This window comes from Fusarium solani (assembly GCF_023522795.1).
Source record: "Fusarium solani strain SB1 chromosome Unknown bctg00000001, whole genome shotgun sequence".
In the NCBI taxonomy this organism is placed as follows: Eukaryota; Fungi; Ascomycota; class Sordariomycetes; order Hypocreales; family Nectriaceae; genus Fusarium; species Fusarium solani.
In genome coordinates, this window is record NW_027072156.1 from 5,140,755 (window position 1) to 5,156,883 (window position 16,129).

General features: G+C 51.8%; 7 protein-coding genes across 7 annotated transcripts; 3 read left to right on the forward strand and 4 right to left on the reverse strand.

Annotated features, from left to right (window-relative positions):
- Positions 1–305: 305 nt before the first annotated feature.
- On the forward strand, positions 306–1,450 carry MRS44_003739 (uncharacterized protein; the record flags this gene model as incomplete). Its single annotated transcript, XM_065623314.1, has 5 exons — positions 306–706; positions 754–886; positions 951–970; positions 1,085–1,195; positions 1,252–1,450. The coding sequence occupies 5 exons, from the start codon at positions 306–308 to the stop codon at positions 1,448–1,450; spliced, it is 864 nt and encodes a 287-aa protein (XP_065479386.1).
- Positions 1,451–2,026: 576 nt separating this feature from the next.
- On the reverse strand, positions 2,027–3,316 carry MRS44_003740 (uncharacterized protein; the record flags this gene model as incomplete). The annotated part of the gene is made up of 6 exons (XM_065623315.1): positions 2,027–2,123; positions 2,181–2,209; positions 2,269–2,830; positions 2,889–3,035; positions 3,096–3,214; positions 3,266–3,316. 6 exons carry the CDS (start codon positions 3,314–3,316, stop codon positions 2,027–2,029), a joined length of 1,005 nt encoding a protein of 334 aa, XP_065479387.1.
- A 1,101-nt stretch (positions 3,317–4,417) lies between these two features.
- Positions 4,418–5,502, reverse strand: MRS44_003741 (uncharacterized protein; the record flags this gene model as incomplete). Its single annotated transcript, XM_046275441.2, has 2 exons — positions 4,418–5,254; positions 5,311–5,502. The coding sequence occupies 2 exons, from the start codon at positions 5,500–5,502 to the stop codon at positions 4,418–4,420; spliced, it is 1,029 nt and encodes a 342-aa protein (XP_046137861.1).
- Positions 5,503–6,453: 951 nt separating this feature from the next.
- Positions 6,454–9,525, forward strand: MRS44_003742 (uncharacterized protein; the record flags this gene model as incomplete). Its single annotated transcript, XM_046275442.2, has 2 exons — positions 6,454–6,514; positions 6,572–9,525. 2 exons carry the CDS (start codon positions 6,454–6,456, stop codon positions 9,523–9,525), a joined length of 3,015 nt encoding a protein of 1,004 aa, XP_046137862.1.
- A 939-nt stretch (positions 9,526–10,464) lies between these two features.
- On the reverse strand, positions 10,465–10,764 carry MRS44_003743 (uncharacterized protein; the record flags this gene model as incomplete). Its single annotated transcript, XM_046280855.1, has 1 exon — positions 10,465–10,764. The coding sequence occupies one exon, from the start codon at positions 10,762–10,764 to the stop codon at positions 10,465–10,467; it is 300 nt and encodes a 99-aa protein (XP_046137863.1).
- A 220-nt stretch (positions 10,765–10,984) lies between these two features.
- MRS44_003744 (uncharacterized protein) lies at positions 10,985–13,014 on the forward strand (the record flags this gene model as incomplete). Its single annotated transcript, XM_065623316.1, has 5 exons — positions 10,985–11,554; positions 11,632–12,227; positions 12,284–12,438; positions 12,504–12,701; positions 12,767–13,014. 5 exons carry the CDS (start codon positions 10,985–10,987, stop codon positions 13,012–13,014), a joined length of 1,767 nt encoding a protein of 588 aa, XP_065479388.1.
- A 1,317-nt stretch (positions 13,015–14,331) lies between these two features.
- On the reverse strand, positions 14,332–16,118 carry MRS44_003745 (uncharacterized protein; the record flags this gene model as incomplete). Its single annotated transcript, XM_046278294.2, has 4 exons — positions 14,332–15,106; positions 15,156–15,420; positions 15,472–15,600; positions 15,653–16,118. 4 exons carry the CDS (start codon positions 16,116–16,118, stop codon positions 14,332–14,334), a joined length of 1,635 nt encoding a protein of 544 aa, XP_046137865.2.
- Between the last annotated feature and the right edge of the window lie 11 nt (positions 16,119–16,129).

Below are 16,129 nucleotides of genomic sequence, written 5' to 3' on the forward strand. Positions count from 1 at the left end.
TGGGCCGAATCCTTAGCGCGGGTGGTAGGCCGATCAATCTAGGCCGACGCCAGGCTGATAGGAGATTGTGCCCTGGACTACTGCTGATAACTAGCGATGACGCTTCAACCCTGACCCTGCTGAGCACACAAGCTTAGGCAAGGGTTGTAGATCGGAAACAACGTCGGCAAATCTGAAGCCAACCATAGATCGATAAACATCCATCCCAGGCCTCATAACTCGTTCTGGTTCGACATCCTTTATCGCCATATCTTTTCACTTCCAGCTCTACACAACGCCACGCACACCAGCCGAAACGAATCAAGATGGATGCCAAGAACGCAACTTCCCTCAGTTACAAGCTGAACACCGGTGCCTCCATTCCGGCCATTGGCCTGGGTACCTGGCAGTCTGCCGAAGATCAGACCCGGGATGCTGTCAAGTATGCCCTGCAGAACGGGTATCGACATATTGACACCGCCTTCAACTACAAGAATGAAAAGGAAGTTGGAGATGGCATTCGCGCCTCTAGCATTCCTAGAGAGGAAATTTGGGTTACAACAAAGCTAGACAATGACTGGCATCATCGTGCAAGCGAAGGCCTGGCATCCTCCCTGAAAGACTTGGGGCTTGACTACGTCGACCTATTCCTGGTGCACTTCCCCTGCTCTACGGACCCAACAGACAGTTCCAAACACCTCGCTGATTGGGACTACGTGAAGACATGGTAAAGAGGTTGAAGCGTTCTACGAGATCACAGCTAACCTGGCACAGGCAAGAGATGCAGAAGTTGCTTGAAACTGGAAAGGTGAAGAACATTGGAGTGTCCAACTTCCAGATACGCCATCTCGAGAAACTTCTCAGCGATCCGTCGTGCAAGGTTGTCCCCGCAGTAAACCAGCTTGAGGTAAGTCATCTCCCCGGGAATGACATGGGGACTCCAGATGATCTAACTGACCTGTCAACCTTAGTTGCACCCTTACAACCCTTCGTGAGGCTTTTTCGACCACACTTTTGAGAATCTTGTTTGCTAATCAATATGATGAATCAGGCCTAAGCTTGTGGAATACTGCAAATCCAAGGGCATACACTGCACTGCATACAGCTGCCTGGGTGGTAACTCGACCTCGCCCATCAACGGCCACACCGATCTTGTCAAGAATAGTACAGTGGCAAAGATCGCAGAGGCCAAGGGGAAGACGCCTGCCCAGATCCTGTAAGATGGCCACAGGGGAACAATTCAGGCGAGTCTAGTACTAACATTATTCTTAGCCTAAAATGGGGATTGCATCGCGGCACCAGTGTCATTCCCAAGAGCGTTACACCTACGCGCATCGCTTCTAACTTTGACTTGGACGGATGGGTTCTGTCCGAGGATGAGATTGCAGAGCTTACTGGAATTAAGACGCGTTCCAAGGTTGTTGGGGACAGCTGGATGCCCATTAAGGTGTTTTTCGGTGACGATGAGTAGGGTAGTGGCCGAGGCAGAGCCACCTTGTAAATAATAGAGCAAATAGGAACAAAAGTTTCCGTCTTTGAATCTAAAAAGTGGCCAAGTTGGTTCTGTGTATTAATGTGATGATATCAGGGTCTGATCAATGGGTGAGTTGAGGTTGAACTCGCATTGCTAAGATCACCTTATTTGCATCAGGGTCGTCAAAAACTATTGCCTATCCTCCAAAGATACCTTTATTTGTCTACAATGCTCTCTAATTAACTTGATGGGTGATCACTCACTGGAGTTTAGAGAGATTTGTCACCGACAATTGGTCATGTTAAGTACAGCTCATGTACTGGCCCTATAAAGACTAAAGACTAAGATCTATTCAAGCCCAGAACACTTTTCATGTATCTAGTGCGTCCTCGTATTTGCGAGCACGAACAGAACATTATTCATTTGGATTAAAGATGACCTTCTGGACTTTCATCTTGTCAAAAATCTCATAAGCCTCCACGACCTCCGTAAGAGGCATGATTTTCTCAAACATGAAACTGTGGGCAGGGCTGGTCAGCACAAGGAACCTTCAGGGGATGGGCATGGGTGTATCTACTTCAGCTTCTGGTGATTGCACGTCAGTACCTCGAGAGCTTCTTTGAAGACCGCACGAACAGGACACCGACCCATCTGAATTCGGAGGTTCTTGCTACGGGATTATTAACCACTGTGCGCTGAAGGCAATAAATCGGATAGAAGGACTTACTCATATGCCTCGGTTCCTGTCCATGGGATCTATGTTATGGTTAGCACACTGATTTGGGTGTAAAGGGGGCACCTCTCTCAATTCTCACCTCTGCGTTGTGTACACCAATGCTGCTGATGACACCCCATGGGCGAATGATATCGTATGCAGTTCTCAGCGCCTTACTCAGACCAACGACCTCAATCACCGCGTCTGCCCCCCTTCCCTCCGAAACATCCATGATCTTCTGCATCATAGTATCATGGTCCTTGACATAGTTCAAAGGCTCTGCGCCAAGCGTCTTTGCCAGCTCCAAGCGGCTTTCTACACCATCGATAGCAAAAAGGTGTTTCGGCTTGTACTCGAGTGCGGAAATAATCGCGCAGAGCCCAACTGGACCGCATCCAATAACGACCACGGTTGCGTCTGAGTGATCCATCCCATCCAGCATCTTGAATGCGTTCTTGGCGCCGAAGAATCCAGTTGGGAAGATGTCGCCCATGAGAACGAGTGTCTCTTGAGGGACACCAGTGGGTGACTTGAGCACGGTTCCATCAGCGTAGGGGACACGGACGTATTGCGCCTGTCCGCCGTCTAGGAGAGGGCTGCCAAAAGGTAGGGATGATGCGCATCGAGATGTCCAGCCTTGGCGGCAGTAGAAGCAATTCATGCTGTGAGGTACCCGAGTTCAGTAGCTGAGGACAAACTTGATGTTGTGATGTCACCTACCAAGATGCCGTGAAGGGTACAATAACTTGATCGCCAATCTGAACAGTCTCGACGTCCTCACCAGTATGCGTTACAATGCCGGTAAATTCGTGACCCATAATAAACCCCGGAGTGGAGGGTTCATGGCCACGATATACATGAAGTTCACTGCATCCTACATGTCAGAACCTAGTCGATGCCAAAAGGTATTGAGGGCATGGTACATACGAGCCACACAGTGCTGTAGCTGTAACCTTGATGATGATATCGCGACTGTCTTGCACTTCCCAGCGAACATTGTTAGCAGGTAGAAATGTAATGACTGTCAACTGGACATGGGGCTCGCCCTTGCTTCATTTGCACTCACATTTTGGCAGTGGCCGATCCTGCACGGATACTTTGAAGGGGCCGTCAAAGATGACGGCCTTCATGAGCTCATTGTTGGCCATTGCTTGGGATTATCCAGAGATTCCTTGTTGGCGTCGAGTTCGAAGTCCTAGGGTCTGCAAATCCGGTAATTCACACGAAATTACACAGTTGATAAGATACAACTTCGCATTCTACTAGGAGAGGACCGGATTATACCGGAACAGGCCGACTAGGCTAACACAAACAAAATCAGCATTGCAGCGTCAGTGTGTCATTTGGTGATAGCTGCTGTCTCAATGATTCTCAAAAGCTTGTTGAATAGTCAGTTTCGCGAGAGGCTGCACGTGAAGGTCGTTTCCAACTAGGCGGCCTTCCATCGGCCAACCTACCTTATCGAAGTTGGCCGATCGAGGCGATATCGCCCAAGCCAACGGGAATGATTACCCTGAAGGAATGGTGGGGCCGAACTGAGAGCCCCCCGACTCGCGTATCAGCCCGCCCTAGAACCCTGTAAGCCTCGAGATGGTTGAGATGGTCAGGGCACCCCCGCTACAGTTTAGGCACCCAGCTACCAATGCCCACTCCCTGCTCTGCCGACGCCCAATACAGGACACCCTCGGCCATTGGCTTGGCTCTTGACTGGGCATCGTTGATGAACGTCATGTTAGCCGATCGAGAGTCGGGTACCAAGTCTTTGTTTCATGTCATTTGTTGTTGATAGTAAAGTTTCGGTTAACTCTGTTGTTGGGCGGGTCTAGGCCAGACACTCTCGAATTACTGATTGACTTGTCTTCGTGTCGGCAACAGCGTCGTGAGACGGTTATAGGATTCGGTCTAGATGAGATTCCGCCTGCAACTAGTCACCATCCCAAAATATCACAAGATGCCTATCATATCAACACGCGGGGAGGTTTTTGGTTGTGTATCATGACTGCTCCAAAAAGGGCTTTGGTATGATAACAAAGATCACAGCCACCAGCGTATGCTGGTATCATAAACTAATGTCGTAAAACGCCGTAACACCAGTTGGCCATGGCAGTATGATTGGGATAAGTGAGTCTCATTAGAATTGCTCATCTGTGATTCGGAACTGAGACTGTATTTCTGCCTAGCAGCTACCTGCTCATACTAACATACATACCACCAATCATGTGATATCCAGCTTCGGACCAGCTACACCCCTAGTACGTCGAGTTGAGCCGCATGTTGATATAGTCCATGGCGTTGACAGGCTCATACTTCTTCGGCCGATCGGGCCCCCAACATCCTGGCACACAGTTGATCGTACGCTCAGCATCAGCGCAAACAAAGTACGGGATCGAGTAGCGCTCCTTCGTCATGCGCACCTGGCTCTTGTCCTTGGGCTCCTCTGCCGCTGGCGCACGCACATGGTGCATCGTAGACCGCAGCTCGTCGTTACTCCAGCGCATCAGAAAATCACCAATGTTGACCACGATGGTTCCGGGGATGTAAGGTGCCTGGATGTACGTGCCTTTGTTGTGGATGTCCTCTACTTCGAGGCCACCGACTTCATCCTGGAACAGCATCGTCAGAGTGCCGAAGTCGGTGTGCGCTCCGATGCCATCCAGCTTGCCCGTGGCCATGAGCTCCTCCACAGCCGGCGGATAGTGCAGTAGCCGGATCTGGTTGTTCTTCTCCTTGTGGTAGTCAACGAAGAAGTTGTCCTCGAGGCCCATGCCTACGGCGATGGCACGTAGTAGCTTGAGTTCCATCTCGTAGCACGTCTCATAGAACTTGATGAAGAACTCGCGGAAGCCCGGGATCACTTCTTCTGCCGGCCAGATGTTGCGCAGAGTCGCAGTGTTGTCCTCATTTCCCATCTCGTAAGACTCTTTGAAGTCGGGTTTCTTGCGCTCCTGTGCGATACCAGCCTCATCGAACACCATCTGCGTGACCTTTTCACGGCCAATTCCAGAGTACCCACGATGATACCACCCTTCGGGCGGGTGGGGGACCTTATCCTTCTCTTCTTGTGGCAGGTCAAAGAACTTCTTGCTCTGGTTGCTCAGTTAGCTTGTTGTAACATGTGAGGATGTGCAGCGTGTCAGCTTACCCATCCGAACGCCTCGTCTACCATCTCTTGCGGAACTGCATGGTTCTTGATATAGGCAAAGCCAACGTGCTTGAAGGCGTGGAATATCTCCTTGCCAGACTTTGCGTACGTCTCATGTTGAGAGTCGTCGCTGAGCAGCGGCGCAAAGTCGATGACCGGGATAGCCATTGTCTGATCAGGAAGGGAGCCCATTGACAAGACTGGTGTTGAGGATGAAAGAGTTTGTGGTTAATAAAGAGCCTCAAGGGCAAATGTAAAACAGTCAAAGACGATGCTGACAGTGATGGCGATGGCTTAGTGGCGCCGAGTCTGACACTAACTTGGGTCAAGAGCTGTTATTCCGTCGTTGGACTCGTTGCTATGTAGTGATGGCCAAAGTTGCACGCCATTGTCCTAAATACAACTGCCGTCGGGCGCCTCCGGCTGCTGCACTCGACAAGTCGTACTACGTGGGCTCGGCCTGTCGCTCTGGAGCAGTTGATGATTGGCGATGTGTTGTGCTGACCATGCCGCATATCCAACTGCGATTAACCCCGCAATGCCGGTCTACCGCAACACACCAAGAAGATTCGTTGCCTACTGGTTAGTTATCCCGTCTGGTAACAATGTCTGCACAGTAGGCCGATGGCTGCAACCCCGCAAAGAGCCAATGCGCTGGAACGCTTATCTGAGTCGAGCCTGAGCCCGCTCGCAAAGGAGGACCTGGTGGGCCAATGGCGGCGTAAATGTCGAATCGGATCGCCTCGCGGTGCAATTGATTGCTCGTTGACAGATAAGAATCCGGGGTAATAGAGGAGGTTGGACTTTGCCCGAACTCGCAGTGATTGAGACCCCATCGGCCTACTGTGCATAATCCGGAAGATACGATCGGCCTACCGCACTTGGCCGGCGTCAGTGGGGACTCACAAGAGCGTCTCGTTGCATTGTACTCTGATTCACCAGAATGGCCTCGGGGACTTTGCACTACCTACCTAGCTTGTGGGATTTGGAGCAAAGAGACAGTATGTTGCTTCCTTTCGCGTGTGCAACGATGCCACGTCTTTGCACATAAATGGAGGCTGTGTATCCTGGGCGATTGGCATAAGCTTGCGGCATATTGAACTTCGTGTCACTGGAGCTCCGAAGCTTGATTGGATCGCAAAGATGTCACCATCACGAATTGAAGAGCAGACGGCCACCTACCGAATAGGTGTCGACGTAGGAGGTAAGATGTGGAATGGGTCCAGGGACTGTGAATCAGACCACTAACAGACATGTGCAGGCACAAACACCGATGCTGTTCTTGTGTCTCTCGACCCCGTGTCCATACTTGCCTCACACAAGGCTCCTACAACTGCCGACATCACGACTGGTATCACTAATGCCGTCCGCACCGTCATAGATGCCTCCGGCGTGTCTCTCTCCTCCATTGGGTGCGTCGTGATTGGCACAACACACTTCGTCAATGCCGTCGTCCAGAGGTCCGCGACGCTACAACATGTGAACGTGGTGCGGCTATGCGGAGGACCTAACGAGGGCTTCGGCCGCGATCTGCCACCATTCATCGACTTCCCCGCCGATTTACGAAACAAGATCGAGGCCCCGTCCTACTTCTGCCATGGCGGCTACCAAATATCCGGCGAGGAGATCAGCCCCCTCGACGAAGCCGAGATCGAACATGTCGCGGAGCTGCTGGTTAAGGCGGGCGAGACAAACATCGTCATCTCGGGCATGTATTCGCCGATGAATCACACACAAGAGTCGCGCGCAGCAGAGATTCTGATGAAACGCATGGCAGAGCTGAGGGGTGGAAAGCCAAAGCCTCGTGTCACAATGTCGCACCAAGTGTCCCAGCTTGGCTTCCTCGCCCGAGAGAACGCTGCAATTCTCAATGCAACTCTACGGCCTCTAGCTGAGCAGACAATTCGGGGCTTCCAGAACGCTATTCGAGACATTTTCAAGAACGAGCCTTGTGTTCTATACCTTACCCAAAATGATGGCAGTGTCTTGAAAGCAGCAGACGCAATCGAGCTGCCCATTCGCACTTTCAACTCCGGCCCAACCAACTCCATCCGTGGCGGAGAGTTCCTGTGGCGCGCAGCCATGGAAAGTGAAGGCAATGGGAAGGCCAACCGGGAGGATGCTCTTGTTGTTGTCGACATTGGAGGAACAACTTCAGACAGTGGGCTGCTTCTTGCTAATGGCCTGCCGATGATGAGCTCTGTGACCAGTTTTGTTGGTGGCGTGCGCACCAATTTCGCACTGCCTGCAGTTGAGAGCATCGGTCTTGGCGGTGGCAGCATTGTTCGAGACTTGGGCAATGGGGAGCTTACTGTTGGTCCTGACAGCGTCGCTCTCGAGCTTCTGACCAAGGCTAAGATATTCGGTGGAGAGTACCTTACCAGCTCAGACATCGCTGTTGCCTCCAATCCCCAGAAGAACCCATTCAAAGCCGTCGGCGGTGATATCGATCGCTTGTCAGATGTCCCCAAGGAGCTGCTAGACAAGGCTCAGGTCATAATGCAGCGGAGTCTGGAACAGCTCATCGACAGAACCAAGATCCAGAAGGGAGCAGTTGATGTACTGATCGTGGGAGGCGGTGCGCTCATTGTCGACACCAAGCAGGAGTGGAATGGCGTACGGGCAATCCGCACCGTTGAGGGCGGCGAGGTTGCCAACGCTGTTGGAGCTGCTATCTCGAGGGTATCCGCCGTTGTCGACACAGTCGTTGATACAACCCACCAGACTGTGAAGCAGGCCCAAGAGAAGGTTCGGGCATTGGCCATTGAGAAGACGATGAGCCAGGGCGCGAAGAAGGAGACCGTGGACGTGGCCGAGTTCACTATTCTCCCTATTCAGTACGCGGACGGCAAAGCTCGCATCATTGCTCGAGCGATAGGCGAGTTAGATGTGGTTGTCGCGACATCGGCAGCAAATGAGACGATTGACGACTTTGAAGAAGATCTGGATACGAGCACGCATGCGACCGAGACGACGACGACACGAAATGGAAAGGAGGTGGCGATCGAAGAACCTGTCGATGTACAAACCTACAGACCAACGATCAAGGGCCGGGAATGGATCATTTCAGCTACTGACCTGGAGTTCATCGCCGCGGGCTGCAAAGTCCTCGGATGCGGCGGCGGTGGTGATCCATATCAGGAGTACCTCAAGGCCAAGTCGATCCTAGCGAGCGCTCCTGGCTCTGTTCGAGTTGTCTCTTCGTCAGACCTTCCCGAAGACAGTCTTGTGGGCTGGACTGCCTGCATCGGCAGCCCCGAGGTTAGCATGGAGCGACTGGAGAACAACGAATGCCTGCAGGCGCACGAAGAGCTGATCCGGGCCACTGGCAGCCCAGAGGTGTCCGGATTTCTGGCAGCTGAGATTGGAGGTGGCAATGGTGTTGTCAACCTCGGCGTCTCGGCTCAGAAGGGTGTACCATGCTTGGACGCCGACCTTATGGGCAGGGCTTATCCTACGATGTGGCAATTGACATTCAACGTGTACGGCTCGTCCAAGGGAGATGCGCTGGTGCCAACGACCATCGCCAGTGGCGACGGGACGGTGGTGACCATGACCGAGACACGCACCGATAAGATGGTCGACAAGACGTTACGCGCTGCGTGTGTCGTGATGGGATGCCGTGCTGGTAATGCTGGTCCCCCAAAGAAGGCAAAACTGGTTCAGGAACAGGCTGTGTCCAATACGGTGTCGCTGGCATGGTGGATTGGCTATGCCGTGGCTACGCAGAAGAGCATCGAGGACAAGATGCGGTCCATCATTGACGCGGTGGGTGGGCCAGCGAGCGCGTGCGTTCTAGCAGAGGGTAAAATTACCAGCGTCGAGCGCGTTCTCAAGACCGGTCACACATACGGCGTGCTTGAAGTCGACGGAGCGCTGAGTGACGGCACCAAGGCTGTCATCAAAGTTCCCTTCAAGAACGAAAATGCCTATGTTGAGGCCGTTTTGGCGGACGGTAGCTCGTCCATTCTCGCAGCGGTGCCAGACCTGATAGCTGTCATTGACTCGGAGACGGGCGTTGGCCTGGGTACGCCCGAGTATAAGTACGGGCTACGCGTCATAATTCTTGCCATGGCAGCATCACCCAGATGGACTGACTCAAAGCGAGGGATGGAGTTGGGAGGACCTGGGTCCATGGGGTTTGAACGGATCGAGTACAAGCCCATAGGGCAGTACAAGCAGCCGCGGAGCGTAATTGACGCGTTCGCGAGCTGAAGTAGTTCATAGAAGAACAATTTAGATCCAAATTGGGATTATTTTCCCATTTATGAATCCTTGGCTCCTGTCTCTAAGCGCCTGTGCCGTGCCAGGAAAGTTCGTACGGAGACCAAGAGGCTGGGCCAATGGGGAGGGTGTTATTGAAAGTGAGAGGGAAGAAGATGGTGTTTTCAGTCTGAATGGGCTCACGGGCGCGAATGGCCCACTGACCCACGATCTTCTGGTCACGTGACATCCCTAACATGGCTTTCTCACGCATCAAAAGTCGAATTGATGCTGCTGCAGCGTGTCTTCGCGGGCAAGCAGTTTGTACATTGAAAGGGCTCGTGTGTAAGTTAACCAGTCTTCAATTCTGTGTGATTCGACTCGTGAATCCGTGTACTCGTGGTTGACAAAACCGTGGTTCTTCTAGTGATTCGCGGAACCATAGGGTAGTTAGGTAGCCTGGAGGATCAAGGTGCAGACACATGACTGTTCGCATTCAAATCCATAGAAGACAATCCATCGTAGTCAAACACAGTTGTCAAAAATCTATTGTAACCACTCATGGTTAAGTACATTTGCCTGCGTCTGTGATCGAATACCTAGCTAGGTATCCATTAGGAATGTTGCAATTCCACAATCGTTTTGTGGGCATGACTAACATGGTGTTGAACATTATTGACTCTCGCTTTTATCAAGCATGACACCCAATCAAAAACAGCTTCCTTATCAGAGGTACCCACTCGCCACTCGATTGACGAATCGTGGGCCGAAAAGATTGCTCTATTCCGTTATCGGCTAGCCTGTTGAGATCCCCGCACAGAAATGGGTCCCTTATCGTTGCTGCCAATTAGCGCCTTCGCCACTGCGCTGGACCCCGCCCCTTTCCGGGGCTCCCCACCCGAGTGCACGTTACCCCGTACCCGTATCAAACCCAACTCAAGTCCAACGTCGTCAACGCGAACAGATACAGACAGACACGGCACTGGAAGCAGAGGCACCGCCTTTGACTTCATCTGTCATCTCACCCTCGCCAAACTCATCTTCGTCTAGCGTCACGGACAACGCAGACACAGCCTCCTCAACGCCTAGACGAGTGCCCTCGATGGCGTCTCCATCATCCGCGGAAGTCGAACCGTCTGCCTGGCGTGGACCAGCTTTCAGAGTACGGTCCGAATTCGGAGGATCGAGGACATGGAGGAGCAGGAAGAGTAGACCATGCGACGCTTGTCGAGGACGAAAGACGGCTTGCATCATTGAAACTGCCCCACCATGTGAGTGAAGATCGCGCCACAGATGCCATATCGGTTATCAATCTCATCGAATCTCACACTAATTCGACACAGGTCTCTTCTGCAAGTCGAGGAATCTCCCTTGTGAATCCAGCTCAAGACTTCCTCCCCGCCGTAGACGCAGGCGTGAGTCTCATGACCAGGAAAAGCTCATCTCGCTCACCGCGACTGAGATAGTCGAGATGAGCTCCCATAGTGGCCATTCGTCCGAGGATGGAGAGCCGCTTGCGGCCCTTGGAGACTTGGTTGATGAAGCACCCAGCACGGTGGAGACGGTACAGCCTCAGAGGCGGAGCAGTGCTTCGTCTCCGCCCGCACCAGTTTACACCAGTCCGCCGATGCCAATCCCATCGATATCTCCCGGCTCCATCTCTATCCACCACGAGAGCGAACACCTCGAGCTTCTCCCTCAGTCATGCTCACCTTCCGCGTCCATTGCTGTTCGCAGCGTGAGCAGCACAGGGACGCCACGACTGTCATGGCTGGAGGGCGAACAGCGCACAGCTCACTCTATTGGTCTCTCAGGCGAGCAAGACACCAATCTGCTCGCTTCCTTGCGATCAATTATCGTCAATGAACACAATGGAGTAGATAACGGCGTTATTCAGGTGTTTCCGGGTGATCCGGGATGCGGCGAGCCGCCAATTCATTTCAACATGGTTCTCGATGCTCTTCCTGAACCAGATCGAGCTGCCAGGCGAGACGTATCTGATTCTATCGAAGAGCTTGTGGGAGAACACGGTCCGCGCCTAGTATCGCTCTTCTTCAAATACGTTCATCCGATGACCTATGTGGTGTCCAAGAGCCGCTTCCTTCGCGCATACTATAGCGATGCCGTATCCGTGCCAGCATCTCTACGGGTGTCATATACGCCCTAGGCGCGAATTCATGGAAGCGTGACCCTCAATGCGCCGGCCTCACGCCGCCGAGCTCATACACTCTGTTCCAGAGGGCACATTGGGCACTCCATACCGAGACGCACGCACCCAACAAATGGACGCTCCAGGCAGCACTTCTCCTGATTCACGAGCGACCAGGAGACAATTTCACCATGGAGACGCCGAGGACGTGGATAGTGGCTTCGAAAGCGACAGCTATAGCACAGATGCTGGGGCTTCATCGCGACCCTAGGCTGTGGAAGATTGCTCCCCTGGAGAAGAGTGTGAGACGAAAGCTGTGGTGGGCTACATACATGGCCGACGTGTGGGCTTCTCTTTACCACGGAAATCCTCCTCACATAGCCAAAGACTCATTCACGACATCGCCGATACAGATCGAAGAAGTTCTGATGGATGAGGACGTTAATGACGATTCTCTAAACTTTCTCGAGCCCTTATTTGTCTCGAGTGATGTCACAGCGAGTGCTCGATTTGTGGAATCCGTCAAACTCAGTCGAATTCTACGAGAGTTGCTCGATTCTTTCTAGTACGCATAGCATATCCCTCCCATTTGGCTTCATTCCCTAACAAGATATTCCGCAGCTCTGACCAGGCATACAAAACGACCATCACAGACACAAAGACGAGGGAGTTAAAGCTGTTTGAGATCGAGAAACAGCTTGAGAGCTGGATGCTGCTGCGTGCCAGCTGCGTTGGCATCATGCAGTCGGATGATCCACAAGATTATACCACTAATGGTAAACTCACCCAACCTGGGTGTCTTACAATTGTTTCTTGGACGATGTCTAACTTACCGTTACAGCCCCCCTACATCTCAGTTACTATGCCGTGAAAACACTGCACCTTCGTGCTCTTATGTGGCCGAGTCACATGGCTGCAAAGACTGATCCGAAATCAGCGCTGCGGCGATACTACGATAAAGCCTTGCGAGAATTTAGCCCATTTGTCGATTTCCTTGATAGAATCGATTCACGTTCATTGAACTCGTTCTGGGGAGATCGTGAGTACTCGCCAATTGTGTCTTATGCTTGTGCCTTGTAGATGGGCTAACATGCATTTCTCCAGATGCGCGATCCCAACTTGTCCTGTGCGGTAACTTCCTGGTTTTCCTGTTTCTCATGGCCCCGACATCAGACCAGGTCCAAGAGACGTTCCGACTGCTCGAAGGGGTCCACTCAGCGTTGAAGCGATGTCGAGATATGGCGGAGAACGAAGAGGCTGTGGCCTTGCTCCGGCCCGTACTACTGCGTGTGGAAACCCTCTTTACGCAAGCTGCGCGAATAATGGACACAAGAGACGAAGTGCCAATATGAATAGTTGACCTGGTGCTAGCTAGGCCCTGTGCAGAACACGATTGAAGGAGGACAGGCGAGTTTCATGTGTGCTCCGACGCCCTCGAGGTGAACAGCTTCTTGGACCGGTCCCAAGAGCTGACAAGGCTAAGGTGCACACGGAAGTGTTTTTGGCGGGTTTGAATCATGCATTTGAAAGACCAAGGCAAATATAACAACTTTCAAGGTTGGCCTCCCATCGAGGCTCCCCAGGTTCTAAAGCGTATAGAAGTGAAGAGAGCCCAAAGTCGGCTACTCGGTAGAAGGCATGCACTGAAACTCTTCGCTGTACCCAACGGGATCGATCTACAAGAATAAAAGCCACAGCTGATGTAAAGCGAGAACAGACCACTCCCCAGCCCTATATGTCAAGTGGTTGTCGCACTTCGATTGGGCAGAACTCTGAAATCGAACAAAACATAAACACCAGCATATAGTGAGATCGGAAAACACTGATAATACAATATTTTGCCCCAGGGAGGCGAGAAACAGACGTACGGTCACGTGAATAGTTTCGAGTGCGAGGAATACATGGTGGGAGAAGAGCAAGCTCTTGCTCAGCCTGCAAACTGACGAAGCGTACCGAGGAGAGTATGTTGAGTAGCTGATAAGTCATGAACTAGAATTGACAACGGGCCATGATATCGAGTGGGATAACGAGTATCTCACGGGTGAAACGCTCTTTGACGTCAGCTGGCAGATCCTCCGCGCAGGGTGTCATCCATCCGAGTACGAGACGTGCGGAGAGCAATCTAAACGGGTCTGGAGCATGTTACACAAGTACCTCTTGGCCCACCGGATGCGTCCCATGCCTCTTTGGGCGTTTGGGCCGATGGACAGCATTGCCAAGTTGACCGGGTAAACCGTATTTCTACGACGTGTCTTGGCCGCTGTAACAGCCAACGACTTTCAGGCCAGAGTCCCTCGAGCCATATCATTCCGCCGCTTGATGAGATCCGAGAAAGGATACCTTGGCCTGGTGCCGGCTCTTTCCCAGCCTGGGGATCGGGTGGTGCTTTTGCACGCCGGTCGTGCTTCGCCAACCATTGGGAGTTGGTGGGCGAATGTTATGTGCATGAGATTATGCATGGTGAAGTCTTTCAGTTAGGAAAATGTGAAGGAATATGGCTGGCATAGATATCGTTACACTGGGGAGTTAGTAGTCACAACGCTGGCAGTCTCTCTGGAAGGAAGGGCCGCAAGGATACATTACATGAGCCATGGAATCGTCTACAAGCCGAACCAGAAGCATTGGAGATCTATGGATGAAGCAGTCCAATGTACAACGCCTAACTGATATCACAAGCTAGAAGTCTTTGCAAGAGTTTGCCTCAGACCCGGAACGCTCAGCCCCTGAACTCGGCCATCTTCTATAACAAAATCAATCTCGTCAACTGGAAGACCTTGGTAGCGGAATTGATCAACTTGGAACCAAGAATAGCAGGCATCCCCAAACGGACCCGCGCTCGTCTCATCAACAAGCTCGAATACAACACGCCAACGATTCTCTTGGCCAATGGGATAAATGCGTGCATCGACTTGACCACCTCCACCTCGTAACTGTTGCCAAGCCCCCAGGACAGAATCTCCGTTACATATCCATTTCTGGATTTTGAGTCCGGGTCCCTGGTCAACAGCCAAAACCAAGGAATCATTATTGCCAGAGTAGTGACCTGTGTACCTGCTTTGGGCTTGAGACCTCGCCAGATAGTCTAGACTTTGAACAGTCATCGTGGTCATCTCATTCAATAGCGTCCGGGAAGCAATGTACGCATCAGTGCCTGCTGCGTTGATGGCGAAGCCGACATCGTATTCTGGAACGAGGGCAATGTAGGCCGCGTAAACACCAACGTCTCCCGATTTGGTGTAAACGTCGACCGGCCGTGTCGAACGAGTGAGCGACGGCGTTGTACGGTAGATCTCCCAAGGCGTTCCCACCGAGCTGTAGAATGATGAAGTGAACTTGGCTGGCTGTAGCCAAGAGTTTGTTCTTGGGCCAGTAAGGAGCTCGTGACCTAGAACTCCGCGCACAAAGCGAGACAGATCGTCAGGGGTTGCGTATAGGCCTGCAGTGCTAGAATGATCGTGAGTAATTTCTCTTGAAATTCGAAAGGACCCCATACGCGTCGTAGTTTCCAAAGTCTCGCTTCATCCACTGGGAGCCGCCTTCGATCGGAAGAATTGACTTGGACACATCTTGAAGTGCGAAACCAACCATAGACGACATGTTGAGAGGCTTGGAGATTTGTTCCGAAATAATGTCATTATATCTCATGCCTGTAATGTTCTCAAGAGCGAAGCCAAGGAGTATAAAGCCCAGGTCTGAGTACGCAGCTCTCTGTCCTGGCTGCCAGACATATTTGTTGTTTTCGAGATCTTTAAAGAACTCTAAAGATAAAAGTTTAGAAATAGAGTTGGAAATTGAGAAAGATAGCTTACCAGCCCTAGTGCAGGGAAGATCGCTCAAAGTATCGCAGAGCGGAACCTCGGGTGGACGTTCCACATCCGGAAAGCCCATATTGTGCAAAACTTGAGATGGGAAAGTTACTGCAAGATCAAAGGTGTAGCCTAACTTGATCTTTTAGTCATAGTTCTTCCGGACTGTGGTTGTTTGACTTACCGTCCCGGTGGACGCCGCTTATCTGGCTCGCGAGCATTCTAAGAGTGACGTCTTTATACCAAGCAATTTTGGACAGCTCTGGGACGTATTTGATGACAGAATCATCCAGATTGATTCCATCTTGAAGCAATAGGGCGAGAGTGGTGAATACCTTGGTGACCGAAGCCACTCGGTAAATAGTCTTGCCGTCTACCTTGTCCACACCAGAGGAGTTCAGCTTGGGAGACGTATGGTGGAAGCTGAAGAGAGTTTCCTTGCTAGAAGTAAGCTCGACGGAAAACGATGTTGTGGTCATGTTCCAGACACCACTTTTAGCAAGCTTTCGCAAGGCATTGTTTAGAGTCGCTGTAAGTTTACCATCAGACGGGATATCAGGTGGTGGGAGGACGGGTCCCGTTGGAGGACAGTAGGCATCAGCCAACAACAGCCAAGCAGCGGCTGGCAAATAAAAGGATGTGATTTTCATGACCTTTGTAT